The sequence below is a fragment of the Cataglyphis hispanica genome, chromosome 16 (genome assembly GCF_021464435.1).
Source record: "Cataglyphis hispanica isolate Lineage 1 chromosome 16, ULB_Chis1_1.0, whole genome shotgun sequence".
Classification (NCBI taxonomy): Eukaryota; Metazoa; Arthropoda; class Insecta; order Hymenoptera; family Formicidae; genus Cataglyphis; species Cataglyphis hispanica.
The window spans coordinates 2480683-2499146 of NC_065969.1; the positions used below are offsets into that span (position 1 = coordinate 2480683).

Here is an 18464-nt window from a genome sequence, read left to right on the forward strand (position 1 = left end):
TTCCATTCGTCTCTTCGTCCTCTCCTTTGCAATTTTCCTTATTGATTTTCCTTTCTCGACGCCTTCCTCGTTACGTACATCCGTCGTCACTTCGTCAATCACGAGTCGCGATGCAGATAATAATTTAAGTTTGACCAAGAACTTTCCCAAGAATTGTGCGAGTAAATAAGCGAAAACAATAGCCACTTCTCTTATCTACGGGTTTTTTCGTCAATTTGGAAAGAAATCTAGATTAAAAAAAAAAAAATTTGATGCTATCTACATGATACATAATTATCACTTTTTTTCAATCTTTAAATCATAAAAGCATAAATAATCGCACCTCCTGGTTTAGAGTCAGTCTTTCTTTTTAACTCAATTTTGAGAATTTTTTTTATATGCTTTTCAATTTTTAATACAATTCTTGTGCTGTATGAATCATATCAAATAAAAATTGATCAATTAATTTAATAGTGTTAGTAAATAAATGTAAGAAAAATATAATGCTTTTATGATATATAATTATCACATTTATATATAATCTTAAATTCATAAATCAAAATTAATAATTTTAAAAATCATAAATTAAATTTAATAATTTAATTTAATTAATCAGCTATATATATTCTTTTTCTACACACGTTTAAGGAATAAAAATATTTAAATATTTAAATAATATTAAAAAATATTTTAATTGGCTAATTATAAGATAGGGCAAAGATAGAGCAAAACATAGGGGAAAGATTGTTAAAAAAAAAAAAAGATTCTACAACATCGCCAATTCTTCACTCTCGTTTGATTAGCCTATAATGAGTCGTGCTTATCATCCACAGTAAAACACATAAAGTACAACCTCGCTGTCAGAACTTAACACAAAGATAAAAGATATCATACCCTTGTAGGAATCTGACTCGTGGGCTTATGTGTATTTCGTGGTGCTCTCGGGAAGAATGAATGCATTTCGGTCGTTCTTTATCAGTGTCTCAAAGGGCGAGGAAAGATACGCATCAGTGATATCACGACGAAAAATATATCTTCAAAGAGGGACACACCCTCTCCTGGAAAGAGATAGAGTCCGCGACGAAGTTCGGAAACTTGTGGCAAGGATCTTTTGTCCTACCCGTTGCGTTATCATCGAGCATCTCGAAGCGTGCGCGGGCCTTTCTCGCTTACCTGAATTTCAAAGTGTTTCGCCTCTCTCTCTCTCTCTCTCTCTCTCTCTCCATCATGCTATCCATCTCAGTAACCGAGTGAATTAATCAAGGATAAAATATTCGAAACTCGACAAGAATTTAAATAATATAATGTCAGCTCATTAAAAAAAATTGTGTTCCTTTCTTACGTTAATCAAAAACTAAATCAATATTTTTTTATTCATTAAATAACATTTTTATTTATCAAATAAATATATTTACACTTTTCTTTAATTGGCATAATTAAAAAATAAATTCACGAAAAAAGCAAATTTATCTATCGCTGATAAAAAGCGACTCTCATTATTAATAATCGAGATATTATGCGATCTTATTTTCCGGAGGATGAGGGGAGGGAGGAGGGGAGGGGGGCGAGAAACAATTTAGCGTAAACTTCACCGTATTTTTCTCGCTCATCTCCATCTATTCCTTTCGCGGAGTATCCCCAGAAGTGCTCGCTTTATCGGCAAAGGATGGACGACGGGGACGGGGACCTTAATCTCGCGGGGGAGGGAGGAGGGAGGGAGGAGGGAGGGAGGGAGGAGGGAGGGAGGGAGGGGATTCAGAGACGGAAAACAATGGTGATTGTCTCGAAACGTTTACAGCCTAATTATGTGAACACGGGAACTCCGAGCTCTCGGTGGAGTAACAATGCTATAACACGTAACAATGTACGATTGTTCATTGTCTGCCCGTGCCTCTCCGCTCACCTTCTCCTCGCTCGTATGTGTGCACGCGCGAAGTTCGTAAACCCTAAAGCGCGTAGGACCTTTAGCCCTTCGTACTCTAAGAAATTAGGCTACCCCGTGGCCGGTAAATATTTGATGATCGGAAAGGAAGGAGGGAAAGCGCGTCTTCTTGGGCGACGAGGATTCGCGAGGGCTCCTTTGGGCTCCGCAGATGCAAATTTATAATCAGTCAAATCTGTTCCCCACCCTCCCCCGGCACCCCTGCCCTGGTTCCTCCTGGGAATCTTCTTTTAATCATGATCGATGTTAGAGAGTATTATTTATATAGATAGTAAGGAAATCATTTATAATCTTCGCGATAAAATCTGTGAAAATTTATATTCTTACTATTTGTAAATGGATGATGCATTTTTATATGTAAATAACGCTTGCAATAATTGTGATTCTTCTTCTCCTCTCTCTCTCTCTCTCTCTCTCTCTCTCTCTCTCTTTCTCGCTTCTTTGCCGATCTCCGAAAATATATATTCCTTTAAAAAGACAAATTTAATTTATAATACTATGTTTTTCCTTATGATATATTGTTGCTCATCTCTAATATCGTGCAATCGTATTTAATATCTTTAATTAAATTTTGTTTTTATGATTGATTCATTATTTCACGTTGGTTTGACGATAATAGCATCAAGTACAAAATAAAGACTTTATAATTTTTGTGAATATCATACGTATTTCTGAAGTATGTATATACTTGGCATTTTTTTTTCTCACGTTGTACAAGAACGATATTTCATTTTCTAGTCTTAACGTGTCTCGTGTCTCGATCAAAAAATATACATATATTTAATATTTAAAAATATCACGTGGCCATAAAGTTTGAAATAAACCATCATAAGAATTATATTAAACTATAGATTAAATATTCAAATATTAATTATGATAAAAATGCTCGCGCAATGATAAATGTTTATTTGCACTTTGTTCACTGATCGGTCTTGTACAATAAAAAAAAATTTTAATTAATAAAACTTATTAATTACTAATTATTATTATTAATTGTTAATTAATTATTAATTATTATTTAACTAAAATCATTTTGTCATTATCTCACTGCTATACAAGCTCCAAAAAAATTTATACACTTCAATTATATTTTACAAAATATAGAGATGACAAAAGAGAAAGGGATACCGAGTCTCGAATCTAAAAATTGAGAAGAGTCGCGTCGAAATTCCATTGAAAGCACGATGGAACCGGCCCGTTCAGGTGTTGCACGAAGCCGATGGCAGGCCTCGAACTTTTCATGGGCTGCTCGTCGGCTCTCTCTCTCTCTCTCTCACACACTCACACACACACACACACACACACACACACACACACACACACACACACACTACACACTCTCACTCACTCTACTCTCTCTCTCTCACTCTCACTCACTCTTTCTCTCTATCTTTCGTCGCGATGCCAAACCTCTTTGTCAGTCTCGCAACATCCGGCCTGTCTTCCAAGGCCATGCAAGATCACACACAGAAATCGGGTCGTTGAACCACGTCAGCGTTCCACGATGCGCATTGCGCTGTAATAAAGCGAAAGGCGCCAGCCGAGAGATAAACGCATAACGCGTTTGAGATACACCGCTGCGACTGTCGTCGTGCTCTCGCCGTTTGATAAGAAAATGATAACGATTTTTCTCTCTATAGAGAGGCTGGATTTCCCTCTCTTGACAAACTTATTTTCTCCGAAAAACTTTCTCTCGAGTAACGAATTTAAATTTATATATATATATATATATATATATATATATATATATATATTTAATACAATATTTTATTGTCCGATAAATAATTGTTATAAATAATTTTGCGTGTATAGTTATATATGCATGTGCATGCGTATGTGTGCGTGGGTGGTGACGGTTAAAAATTGCTGAAAGTGTTGCTGAATGCTGATACAAAGGAAAAGTTACAATTATCTTATGCAATTTAACTTAGAGCTAATGTCACGATGCATTTTAGCGTGAGGTCTGGAATAAACCCATCGTAAGTGTTATTTAATTTACATTAAGCATTAAAATAATTAACTACGATAAATGAGATCGCGTTAAACGATAAATGTTTATACATTTATGAATCCAGTGATTATACAGCCTATTATTATTAATTATTCTGTCATTATCTAATTATTACATATCAAGATAATTTATATTTTAACAAAAATAAAAAATATAATGAAATATATTTTAATATATACAGATGACAAAAAAATATATAAATTTATATTTGTAATTATATTTATTTAATTACAATATAATTATAATTTATTAATATATATATATATATATATATATATATATATATATATATATTAATAAATTATAATTATAATTTAAATATAATTATTTATCGGACAATAAAATATTGTCCGATTATTCACTGATTTTTTTGACTGCAATGATAAATTTCTTCTCTCAATATTTTAAAATATTGAGAGATATCGTCAAATGAAATATACGTGCTCTCTCGCTGACAGATCTTCCTCTCGTAATTTCACTGATATTTTCTTACATTTCATGCAAATTATTTTTTTAGAATACAAACAAACGAATAAATTTACTTATACATACCTGATCTTTCCCTCGCGCAATTTTCTCTTCCGTCACATTCGAATTTTTATGCACGTGTTAAAAAGCAACAGTATCCTTCCATTAACAAAGCGATACTCAGAGTAAAATAACTAAAATACTAGAATAGTGCAAGTCAGAATTTTTGGAATAGGAAAGGGAAAACAGAGCCAATGAAAATTCTTCATTTTCTCCTCCATCTCCTCTCTCTCTCTCTCTCTCTCTCTCTCTCTCTCTCTCTCTCTCTCTCTCTCTCTTTCTCTGTGTGTCTTTAATTCTCTTCTTGTTGATTTATCTGGTCTCTTTGCAAAACCCTCACAATGAACTTCTCTCTTTCTTTCTTTCTTACCTCTTGTCAGACTTTGTCCATGTCAAAAATCTCATGGTTAGTTCGTTCGCTTTAGAATTTTTCTGTCCCTTTGACAAAAAAGCACGAAAATCACGTCGCGACTAGACCTATGCTCGTGGGGGAGCATGCGCCCTCCAAGGACGTCGTCTCCGAGAAACCAGTCCCTCGTGGCGAAAAAGCCGAGATGCGCGTGCGCGTGAGAGAGAGAGAAAAAAAAAAGTGCACGTGTGCGAAGGAGAGGAGGAGGAGGCGCGAGAGAGGCCGCTCTCGCCTTTCGTTTTTCCTTCGACGAGACCTTGAGGAAATCTTCCCCGCCGCCGTTCCCGATTTCGCCATCGGGCTTCAGCTCCAACGATCGTCGCGTCGCGTCGCGTCGTCGAGTCGTTGGCGATCGCGTGGTTGAAGGAAAGGATCGAAATGCGCTCCTCGCGGCACAACGCTGATCTAGACCTTGACGATGAACAAAGCAGGAGAACGCAGGGAGTCTGCCTGCCTTACAACGGCCAGCAGCGAGCGAACGCATTCTTTCGAGACAGAGAGAAAGACAGGAGAGAGGGGGAAGAGAGAAAAAGAAATATGCTAATGTGTTTTTCATTTTAGAATTTTTTTGAAGAATCTTGAGAATCTTCTAGAAATATCTAATAAGTCGAGAGTTCCTACAAAATCATACATATTAAAATCATAAATATTAAATATATATGAATTTAAAATTCAAGAAGATATCAAAATCTGAGTGTCACAAAAGTGAAAAAAAAAATTAAAAAATATATTTAAATATTCAATTATTTAAGAATCAATATTTTATGATTTATGATCAAATATTATTATATTATATTATCAAAAAAAAAAAAAAATTAAATTTTCTTAATGTCAGTAGGTCAAAGAGACAGATGAGGCAGAATAAAAAATTTAATATTTGTATTAAATTAAATTAAATTAAATTAAACCTTGAAATTGGGGTACGAAAGCCCATTTCACGTTTGAGTTGTGTTTGGAATGATTAACGCTTTTGTTTCCGCGAATTAAATTGATCACTTATGCGCGTGAATGATCTCATGAGAGAGAGCCTGACCGCTATAAGGAGTGTGCTTGCTTGGCATCTCTCTCTCTCTCTCTCTCTCTCTCTCTCTCTCTCTCTCTTTATGCAGAATAAAGTCGTAACGTTTCTTCACCAACTATAATCCCGAGACGTTAGTACGGCGCGTGCACATGCGGACGTCGTGAAATATCTTCTTCTAGCGAGTGTCGTTTATCTTCATACAACGCCTGTCGTTTATCTGCAACGCGAACCCATCAACGCCGCGCATGCTACGGTGTACACGCACCTTGTACGTTACTTCGTAACGAGAGATAAAGAGAGATAGAGAGAGACTAGGCATTATCTCTAAATCACACGGTTATCTCACTCTCCCCCCCTTCCCCGTGAAGTTTTGACTGGGACTCGGCGCGTCCTTGTTTACATAAATCAGCATGTGTAATTTTAACGAAGCTATTAAATTCCTGTCCCCTTCCCCTCTCTCCCCCGCCCTCGTCTCCGCGAGCCATTATACTAGACTCAACAAAGCTTAGGTTTCCGTCCCGCTCATGCTATTTATATAGATCGTGTAACAAATATGTCCGTACCTGAGAGAGCGAGAATTTTTTCTTACATCCGAAGCAGCTACTTTTTCATTGTTTCTTTTTTTTCACAACTGCACCTGTATGGGAATAAAATCTGAAAATATATGTATATGTATATGCAAGCTTTGTTAAGTCTTCAATTTTTATTTCTTCATAGATTCTCTTCAATTTAACACGTATCAATAAATAGCGAATGGACGAAATACGTGCGTGCGTGCGTGACGTAAAATGGCGCTGTACCACTGATATGGACTGATATGGCCGCGATAAAATAAATGTGTTGCAACAATTGTCATCTGTCATCTCTGTCTGCGAGCGCGACGCTCGAGGACAAGCGTGTAAATGAGACTCGTCTGACCCGGGTAACCCATCCTTAAAAAGCGTCTCCCAAGACGGAGACAGATGCTCTCATATAATTGACTTCGAGGAACTGCGGAAGCGATAATAAAACGGAGCATGTCTCTCATGGACCATTGAAAAGGCGCGCGTATAAAATGGATACACATTAACAGGAATCGTATATTAAAATAACAAGTATTTTAATATTTATATTATATATAGAGACTATTTATATTTCTTAATTATAATAAATGATGCAGAATATCGATGCTATGGAGTTTTTCAACTCCAGAAATATTTTTAATAATATTTTTAATATTTCTTAAGAATATGAAAAAAGAAAGTGGAAGAAAGAATAAATTTAAATTTGCATTTAAACTAAAAAAAAAAAAAAAACTATCAAAGACGAAAATTAAAGCAGCACAATCTCGAGCTCACAACGCAAGAAAAAGAATGCAGAATTCGAATAATAAATATCTTTTTCGAGTCATAAAAAATTCTTAATTATATTACCTTCCTCCTATAAATAAAAAAAAAAGCAGACATTTTTAAAGAGAAGAACACACGGAGAAAGACACACGCAGCAATAACTCGTTACTATCGCAGTGTTAAAGAAGATGCGAGGTGCAGATGCAAGATTCTCGTGCTTGACCCGAGCGACCCCGGGTCCTAAATGCGTTGCCAAGCGAATCCGAGATGATCTCACCGATCGCGGAGCTGGGAGAATCGGAGCCGAAAGGAGCCACCATAACGGCCGCCCCAATATTTGACTTCGATCAAACCGAGAGCCGTCCATTATGTTGGAATTCAGGGATTGGATCTCTCTAATAATCGACCGAATCGTACGGCTCTGCTCGTCGAGACGAAAGAGAGAACGATCATTGTCGACGATGATTCGTTATTGCATCGGATTTTGAAGGACTTGCGTAGAGGGAATCGGGAGTCTTAGACATGAAGACCGAAAATAGAAAGATTTATTATTTCAGGTTGTTCTAGAATATTTCAGAAAAATATTATCAAATTTATATGAACAAAATTTTTATAATATTCTGGTCCTTTTTTATATTATATTTTTTCTCCGCAAAATTGATTGGTGATATTTTTTATATTATATCTCTTTGTATGAGTACGGGCTTCTCTCTGTTTGCCTCATTTTATCTGAAACTAAAATTCAATTAAAATACAATTTAAAAAAAAAAGGTTTTTTTTTTAAATTTAATAATTGGTGACATATGGGATAAGTTATGCAGGCTGGGATAAAACAATTTTCAAATTTTGTTATTCTTTATAATTTAATTGATTTTCACCGACATCGCACACACGCCTAAACGCAATCAACGCGCGCAATAATATTTCGCAGCGTGAACAATCGTTTGCGATACCTCCGGCGCTTTTCCCGTCGCCTTTCAATAGATCGATTACATGATCAAGACGCAATTCCCAGGCGGGCTCGTACCGAGAAATTATTGTTGATCGCAGCGGCCCGTTTTCGGCGCTCGCCGAAATAAAGCGGCAACCGATCCGATTATAATACGTACGCGCGTATATATACGACTTACAACCGTGTCGGGGCCATTGTTTCTCGCCGGGTCTGCGGAACGCCGGGGTGTGGCGAAAGTTGTAGTAAAAAAAAAAAAAAGAAAAAGAAGCCAAAGCACGTTTGGAGTAAAAGAAGGCCTGGGCACACAAAAGACTCCACTTTGCCGAGAAACTGTACATGCGCTGTACAGAACGCGCCTCTATCGAAACCTTTATCGTCGCAGCTGGCGAACAGGTGCGGACGACCGGCTAAGTCCGTCAGCTATGCTGCACTAAAATCGACTGCTAAGTGTAAAGTGGCCGTTATTAGTTGCCGGTTGCGCCAACGAATCGTCCAAGTTGAAAACGGAACCGGTCTATAGTCTATCTTTGGAATTTTTGTCGAGCAGAAAAATGAATATTTCCTACGATAAATTCTGATATCAATCTCTGATATTTAATCTTGAAAGATTTCTCTCTTTAAAAAAGGAAAATTTATAGAAAGATATAATTACATTACACAATAGATAGAACGTCATGAAAAAAAATTATCGGCTAAGAAATTTTTTAATTAATTTAGAATCGATTTTTTTTTTTTTTTTTTAAGGAAAATTTTAAGAAAATCGAAAGCATCTGTTATTGCACTTCTCCGATTTTTCGCATTATATATCTTTATAATTAAACCTCTCAAAGCAAAATTCTATTAAAATAAATTCTAACTGAAATTATATTATATATTAAATTATATATTAAATCATATCTTAAAAATATTTTCTTTTTATTATTAAATTATTAATTTTATTGATGCCTCGATATTTCACTAAAGAAAAATTTATTTTGAATTGGTTAAAAAATATATTAACATATAAAAATATCTGATATTTTGGAGAGAGACTCCTAATATATTTCTATAAAATTTTGGAATAATTTCTTAAAACATTTTTCACCGAATGACAAGCTTTCTGTCTCATGATTTTGCTCTCGATACACATGTGTAATTTTTGGATTGGATTCGCGAACTCTCACGATGATCCTTGTTTTAACGGCGTTGCCGGCGAGGCAACGGCGACGCATTACGCATCGTTTCAGTATCATTGAACGCAATTGACATCCACATCGTTAGAGTTTATTAGTACCGGTTGGCAACTGGTTTGTCGATGATGGCTCTTGGCAGTGCCGTGCGTGATGAGGCAACCGACGATGTTTGGTCGATCTATCCTGCCGTTTCCTCGACGCGAGTCTTCTTCGACACGGGATCGCTCAATCACTTCGGGAAAAAGAAAGAGGAATCGCCCCGAGGGAGGATTCGGTTAAAAATCCATATTACGGACCACGTATGTCGCGCGTAGTCGATAATTGTCTCGAAATACTCCCTTTGATAGCGCGACACCGTAATCACGGAAGATTACGTCTCGAGCCACGCAACGGAAAATTACGTCGAGCCACGTTACACACACACACACACACACACACACACACATACACACGTATGATTATTATCGCTCTAAATCCGTGTACTCTCCTCGCGGGTGTGACCCGACGCTCTTCCGGATATGTTTATTAATAAATGGCAATGCCGTAAGTTATAATCGCTCGCAGAGAATATTAATGGGATAGTCTAATGATGATAGTCGCTAAATAGACGCTGTGTAGATAATTTATTCATTTAGTTCAGGGTGTCTATTCCCTCGAAAAACATGGGAAACCTGGAATTCTCATGGAATTTTATTGAGCGACTCTCTCAGGGAATTTTTTAAAAAATATTATATGTATTTTATTGTAATTTGTAATGATCAAAAATGAAAATATGATGCAAGTGAAAAATGTTTATTTTACGAAAACCATTTAATAATTTTCAGTAAATTTGCAAATTTATTATTTAAAAGTGGCTCTATATTTTTCCTCTGAATGTAAAAAGTATCAGCAAACGCATACAATTAAAACAACTTAATTTAAAAAATTCCATCGAACACTTTAAAATATTTTCTCTTTCTGAAATTTGGAACAAAAATATCTGGAGAACCGAGGAATTTTCGAGATATTTTTTTACAAGATTATAGACATCCTATATAATGTATATGTAATTCATCTTTTGCGAATATAAATATTGTTATAATTTTATGACGCGTTTGAACATTTTTACAAACGTAAGATTACACTTCTATAAATTCCAAGCGCGAGAAGGAAGAGAATTAAAGCGATAGGAAACAGATTGCGCGTTAATATATTTATGAACGAGTAATACGTATATCTGGTGAAATAAATATTAATCGACAAATTAATCACTGTAAGCGTGCTCGCGAACCATTACGAATCATCTGCTGGGCGCGTGAAAATATGAATTTCACGATGCGCAGTGTTAAGCTAAACGTTGCATGAAACATCGACATGCACGCTAAATATTTACGTGACCGCGGCGGAACGAGCATGCGAGAATTTGTAAATTAACAATTAACGCGATAGCTCTGTCTCTCTCGCTCTCTCTTTCTCTCCATCGTGCACGCGTTCCTGGCAAATATTTATTTACCACACAAGCATGCGGGAGCTTGCAACAGTTGCAGCTGCATATACCTTTTGAGAAATGTATCTTTCCTTATGCGAGTGGGATGGTTTTGGAAAAAAAAAAAAATTATATTGCCGGGATTTTTCGAAAAAATATTGTATTGTCAGATTTTTAAAAATGAAAAATTATTTATGACATGCGATCTCTATAATTGTTTCTCGAGCGTGTGACATATGTCAAATTTCATGTATAGGATGGAACCAAATGTTCCGATCAGACTTTGAGAATTTATAGGAAATTTAATTCTGAACAAAGAGTTTCCTAAAAACATGGGTCGAGAAATTAAAGATTAGCGCCGAAAAACCTCAGAAATCACTGTTATTTTATACATTTTTACGAATCGTTTTTTAACAAACAGTACCGAAACAAAAATTGTAGAGAATTAAATTATCCTTTCAGAGATTTTTAGGCGTTAACTTTTTAAGGAAGCATTTTTTAATGTTTATCCTTTTTGTTCAGTATTAGATTTCCTATAAAATCTCACAGTCTGGCCGGAATGTTTGGGCTCACCCTGTATATTTTTCCTGGAATTCTCTTGGATCAATTCGAAGTAAATTTGTCGCTAACAAAAATATGTGAAAGCGTGGAACAATTAAAAATTAAAAACCATTGTGTTAGACGTCTATGTCCTACTCGGTTTAATCCAACGCCCTTCTAAGGGATTTTTTTTATTACGAAATATGAGAGAGAGAGAGAGAGAGAGAGAATCCTGACGTAACTCGGATTTTTCGCCGGGAATATTTTCGATGGTCTATTTTACAGAAGGAAGGAGTTCGTGGTAACGCCTGTCGGTCGTGAGGACTCGCGTGGCGAGGGGCTCTGAAGGGCAGGACGGGGGTGGATTTGGGGAGGTTGGTCCCGTGTCGAGGTGGGGCAAAGGTGACCCCCGCGGATCAATACCGCCGACGGTCGGGCGCCTCCATAGCGTTCGAACCCGAAGCGAATTCTCGTATTTCGTCTCGAAATCAAATGTCCTTCGGTACAGATCGCTCGTAGGAGTTACTCTCGAAACGAAATTTCCGCGCGGAATTAAATTTGCCCTTTCGAAGTGTCAAATCTGAATTTTGTACGGATTAATTTTGCGTAGATACTTTCGGAAGTCTTTGGAAAAATTGTTGGAAATTTCTAACTCTTGACAGTGAATAAAAACTAAGTCAATTTATTTTCGAAAAAAAAAAGAAACGAAAAATTTCTCTCTTTTTCTAACAAATATTTTAAGATTATTCTCTGGCAATAAATAAGATCTATTACACAATCTGTGACGAAAGCTAAACTCTTATTGTTCGTATTCATATATATATATATATATATATATATATATTCTAAAAAAAAAATTTTAACTCGAGATCTTATCAGTGGCAATTAAAATCAGAAGGAATAAAGCAAAAAGTATAATATACAACGATTATATTAATTATTATAATACAGTCTTTGTTCATGCTAATGTAATCGACGGTGTTGTCGAAGCAATTTCACAACAAACTGCTTTTGTTTATTGTCCCGAATATTTTAATCGACTCGATTCACACAAGCGATGAGGTGGACTCCCTCCCTCCCCCTGCCCTGCCTCTCCTGGGTCTCCACCTCCCACAATTTCAGTACTTTCTCTTCGTTTCACTCAAGGCAATATCGCCGCTGTTGTCCGCCGCGGTTAACAGAGATAAACGCCATTAATGGACTGCAAATGAAACGCTTTGCTACAGCGGTCAGCACCGTGACGACGATTTTGCCACGAAACGGCCCCCCCCACGCATGGCTCAAAGGGCATCTTACTCATTTACTTTCCGCACGGCGGCGGGGAAATTAAATTCGCGGTTTCTCGACCGCGTTTCCTGTTACAGGCAACGGTCGTAATGATTTATTCATTTGCCGTAGCAATGATTAATTATGAATGTTTCACAATTATTTGGAAAGGCATTCGAGAGGCCTTGGTGGTATTTGGAGCGTCAATTTTTATAAGGCTACGCTTGGACACGTTAACGATTCTCGTATTTACATTTTAAAAAATTTCCTTTCTCGATCACCGTCGCGAACCATGATCGATCTGTCACATTTCGATATAGAATCGCACGAATTACATAAATCGTCCAATATTTTAGTTATACAGGGTGAGCCCGAGATAAAAATTCCGGCCAGACTTGGAGATTTTATAGGAAATTTAATTCTGAAGAAAAACTTGAGGTCGAGAAATGCTTGTGCCGTGTATATTTTTTCTTAAATTAATTAATAATTAATTTAAAAATTTGATATTTTAAATTTATACGCATATCTCACATTTCTGTAATTCTTGAATCTTGCAGTCAGAAAATTTGAATAAAGAATTAATTAAAAAAATTAGCACAAACGGTGGCTGAGTCGTAGAGAAGCAAGGAGAAAGATTTCCTGAGAATTATACCGAGAAGATGATGAAAATAACGCGGCGCTGGATATGCCAATATATTTAGTTACTTCACACCGAGAGTTCTGAGTAAACAGGTGTCGACGAGGCGCAACGAATTTATGGCGAAACATCGCGCTATCCACTAAACGACCTTGTTAACAAACAACAACGATTAACCAACAGAAAGTTTCTTCGAGCCGTCTACATTGCCGTTCACGTCATTGATATAATTATCGCTAACTACGCTCCTAATGTGCTCATATTATCAAAACGCTGTCAAAAGACAATTAACTTGCAATAATAATAGTAATGTAGGCTCAGGGTACTCAAAATACTATCGACTACACTGTCAAAAATTCAGCACACTTTTGTCTGAATTTTTTTTAATTTGTTTTAACAGTTAACTTGCAGTTAGACTCCACGTGCGTTTTGGTGAGTTGTCACTTATCGAATTTAATTCTGATTTCGATTATAACAAATAATATTGATCATGTTAGAATTTGAATTTAATTTTTGGGCAAATTCGATCTCGAGAGGTTTATCGCGAGATTTTATTATTCTCTTCTGCGTTATCGTAATTAATATCGGAACACATTAGATGAATATATCGGAGCCGTTTTGATTTTATGATTGTTGGCCGATAATATAAGCGCGATTAAAAGCCACTTTTATAAATGATTTATAGTTTGTGGCGATATATTCAGGACAGAATATTTATAAAGTTCTATTTACAAGTTTATGCATTGCATAATACACACGAAACCCAGAAAATTGAAGAAATAGGACACACATGTACAAATTACACGCGCATAAAATTATAGATGTCTGTTTTGAATTTTGAGCTTTGAATCACAGGTTGTCTAAAATCAACTTCAAACGATTTTTCATTCACGATAGAATTCGATTTATAATTTCAATATGTGTCATGTAACGTAAAAAAATTCATTACGGAAGCAAGATTAACACACACATACAAAATTGACACAAATATTATATAGGACACATACATTAGAATATACAACGCGTAAAATGGTAAACATCTGTTTGGAATTTTTTTACAAATTATAAATCGTTTAAAAAAAGCGGGAGACCCAGCTTTTTTTTTATCCGAGGCGCAAGCGAAATTTTTCACGGATTTCCGCAGCAGGTTCCTTTTTCCTGGCGTTGATTATCGCGAATGAAACCGAATCGGCCGGATTCAGGATGCCAATGTCCGGTGTCCGCGACCGGAAGTCAGCACAACGGCATGGATACGACGAGTTATCGAGTTACGGTCAGCGTACGTTATGTTACATCACAGGCTTGAGGAAAGATCGTTGGATTGAATAAAAAAATCATCTCGATAGTTCCTTTCATTTCTCTTTCTTTGACTAGATTCCTATCCTCATTTGACATTACATGCAATACTAAATGTCAAAATAATTAAGTATGATTATTTTTAATCAATCTAATTGTACAATCAATTAGAAATTTAATTCATATACAGACTGGACCTGTATATGTTCAGGAACTTCTGAAATCACCATCAACATTTTAAAAATTACTCTACAATACTATTTTAGTTTAAAAGAAAAATGATTTTATTTATGAAAGAAAAAAAATTTTTTTTTTTTTTCCGAGAAATGTATTATTTCTTATTTTATTAAAGAAATGAGATTATAATTAAATAAATTTTAAAAATTGAAGCAAAAGGAACATATTTATAAAATTCTGAAATCTATTGTCATATCTTTTGGCATAAAATCATTTATTATCGCATTTGGATTCATGCCGCCTGTAATCTTCATTTGTTTTACGCGATTTTCTTTTTCTCTCCAAGTAGGTGAGAAATTATTATCAATCATCATGTACACAACTAACCTTGTTTGTCGTGCATCGTATTTCTACCAAGAAAGTCGCTATCACATTCTTATCTGCAGATCTCTACGTGTGCTCGTGAACTTTCGCTTCCCCGTTAATCACATTTTGTTCGCAGACTGAAGTAATGATTTTGATTATAAATATACCGAGTTTTGCGCTAATTTTCATAGAGAGATTGGCACGCGTGCAATATTCTTGAATGATAGCGATCTAAAAAAGAAATTGCTACAAATTTCTTATATAAAAATGACGTAATACGCAAAAATAATAAAAGAAGATAAAATAAATTAAAAAATCTCAAAACAGAATATATTGCATCAATATATTGCATGATTTTATGAAATAAAATTGCGGCACAATGTAACTTATTTTTGATCATTGCGTGAAAAATTTATCTTTTATTGCCTTTAATTTAAATAATTACTTTCTCTTAATTTTTATGTTTAATTTTAATATATATTTATCTTCAAATAATTTAATGTTCTTAATTTTTGTATATGAGTTTTAAGAAATGAGAAAAGCGTTATGTTTAAGAAATCTTATGAAGAATTATGAATCGCGCGTTGTAACATGACATAACATGATAAGGCAAGTTTCTTATCATGAATAAAATGCGGTCATTCTAGTCTTAACGCAAGCTCACTCACTTTTCTCGTATCCGCTTCACGTGTGGTTAAATGTTAACACGTAATTTTAATGACGCAAAGTATATCATAAAAAAACACGGAAGAGATATTGAATTAAAGATGGAATTAATGACTCGGTTTAATTAGAGAGAGTGAGAGACATGCACACACACACACACACACACACATTTCACTCATATTATTACATTATAAAATCTTCACTTATACTTACAATTAGAGATTATTATTTATTATTTTAATATTTTCTAACACATATTTCTAACACATATATTGTTTAAAAATCTTTTTTTTTTTTTTACTTATTTAATCCGAATATAAAAATTCGATTAATGATCGATTTTAAATATTTAAATATTTAAATTGGAATTTATCAATTTTTTTATTTCATTAAAAATGAATATTGTAATAGACGAAAAATATATTTTAAATTATATATCATTGCTGAAATATAGATCTTTGAATAGTCAGTCTCAATACGCTTTATGAGGCATACGCAGTTTATTTTTGACGACAAAATGTATGTCTTAAAAAATTCGGAATGAGCAAGCGACGTGCAGAAAAGAGAAATCCGTGACGAAAACGCTACATTGTATATACAATCTTAATTCGTTACGAAAAATTAATCGATTTCCGAAATTCCGTCGCACCCTTGCGTTCTATGTACATCGATAATCCGTCAAAGTTCCGCAAATAGGGAAACGTGATTAATCGAGATTTGCTCGGACATGCTTTTTTCTGAATCCGCAGACGAGACATGCCCTCGTCGACGTGATTTCCCGTACGAAAATTCAATTCATTTTCTAGAATTTCTCTAGAGGATTTATCCGAAAGCGGAATGAAACAAGAAAGGGAGAAATCAGGCTTGAATATAATATTTAAGAAAAATCTTTTCATCTGAAACTATATAATAATCTCGCTCTGTCAACAGAGAGCTGTCAATAATAATCAGCCTTCAACGATCATCCCCATGTATATCTGATTGTATATAAATGGACTTATCATAAATGCAGTTATCCCTGATAATTTACTTCACGTTATTACAGATTTATTTAACAAAGATTCTCCCAGGATAAAATTAATGGAAATTATAATTGTTATTTCTTTTCCTTCAATTTTTATAAATTTCAATTCGAACCCCAGGTCACCAAATGACATAACGCATCCTCGGACGAGATAAGTATTTGACATAACGCTCTCGCGGGTTCGCCAACCGTGAAAATCAACCCCCGGCCCAGAATCTCTTTCCCCCTTCCTCGCGTATCGATCCCGGCTCGCGTATTAATCTCTATCTCCCTTTATCTCTCTCTCTCTCTCTCTCCCTCTTGCCCTCATCCCTGAGAACGCACACGAATTAACGTGCCCTCGTTCTGTTCTCGCATTGCAGGTACAAAGCGAATCGTTGCGTGAGCGGGGGTGGTAGCCGCGGAAACGGAGCGACTGGCGGTACCGGAGGCGGCTCAGGTACTGCAGGAGGCCGCGGCGGCGGCGGCGGGGGCGGTGGTAGCCCCGGTAGGGGCGCCGGCGTCGGAGGAGGAGGAGGAGGCGGCGGGGGAGGAATAGACGGTAGTGTGGTGCCTGCTGCACCACCGACTACCGGCCATCACCATCACCACCATCACCATCATCATCACCTCACGACCACGACTACCACGACTACCACCACCACCACCACCTGCGGCAACAGACACCATAGGCACAAACTGCCCGCCAGCAAGCAGTGCACGGAACACCGTCACCATCCCCATCACCACCGGCATCACCCACACCACCGCTCCCACCACCGGGGCATGAACATGGGTCAAAAGATTTCAGGTCAGACTTTACGAAAGTTCCAAGCTACACGCAGGTCGGATATGATGATTGCACATATTTCAGCATCTGATGAAGGATAATGAATTAATTTTTTTACTGGTTAAATGGTAGAATTGATCTTTTTTTTTGTTTTATATATGAATTGCTAGTTGGTTAATTTTTTAAATTATTGTTTATGGAAAATAAACGAGAAAATTTTTATTTTAATATTAAATTGTAAAATTTTTGTTTTAATATTAATAAGATTCTTATTAATTTATAATAAGAAAAAATTTTGCTTAAATCTTGAGGAAAGAAAACATAAAAGTAAGATAAAATCTAAAAGAGAGAATAAATTATTTCTCAACAAAAAAATTTTTCAAAAATATTAAAAATTTACATCATATCTAGTCTGTAAATACGCACAAAGTTTGTTTTTTTATCTCATGACAATTTTTTATTAAAATCAGAATAGTATCTAGGCTACCTTGACAATTTTTATATTAAACGAGCATGAAAAAACGTGTTAATTAATATTTTTATCTTTTTAAATAATTTTATATAAATTTTTTTATGAATTTATTTGTTATAAAATTATTAATTAAATTATACTTTTCCACTGATATTTGTTCACTTGATTAGAGCCGGTTTTATGCACCAATCCAGAATTATAATAAATATTAAAAACAATATGAAGTATATTATTATATTTATAAATTATATTATTATAGCCTACAATTTTAATATGAAGCTCAAAAAAGGCGATAAAAATAAGAAAAATATCTTTCTCATTTACTTTAAAGAGAAACGAAAGTTTTGTCTAAGAACTGTCAAATTAGAGCCTAGACACTAGTCTCTCAACTTTTTACTAATTAACTTATTAAATGTCACTATCTTTTTTATTACATTATTAAGT

At 35.4% G+C, this 18464-nt stretch overlaps 1 protein-coding gene and 1 long non-coding RNA gene across 10 annotated transcripts in view; both read left to right on the plus strand.

The window, feature by feature from the left end:
- LOC126855406 (uncharacterized) overlaps positions 1–18464 on the plus strand; it is a 151314-nt gene that overhangs the window by 118074 nt on the left and 14776 nt on the right. The gene's annotated exons all lie outside the window — the stretch shown is intronic.
- LOC126855386 (protein gustavus) overlaps positions 1–18464 on the plus strand; it is a 143122-nt gene that overhangs the window by 109882 nt on the left and 14776 nt on the right. For all 9 annotated transcript variants that reach the window (XM_050602995.1, XM_050602996.1, XM_050602997.1 and 6 more), the window contains one exon: positions 17142–17569. In XM_050602995.1, the coding sequence (XP_050458952.1) occupies positions 17142–17569 (428 nt within the window). The remainder of the gene's footprint in view (positions 1–17141; positions 17570–18464) is intronic.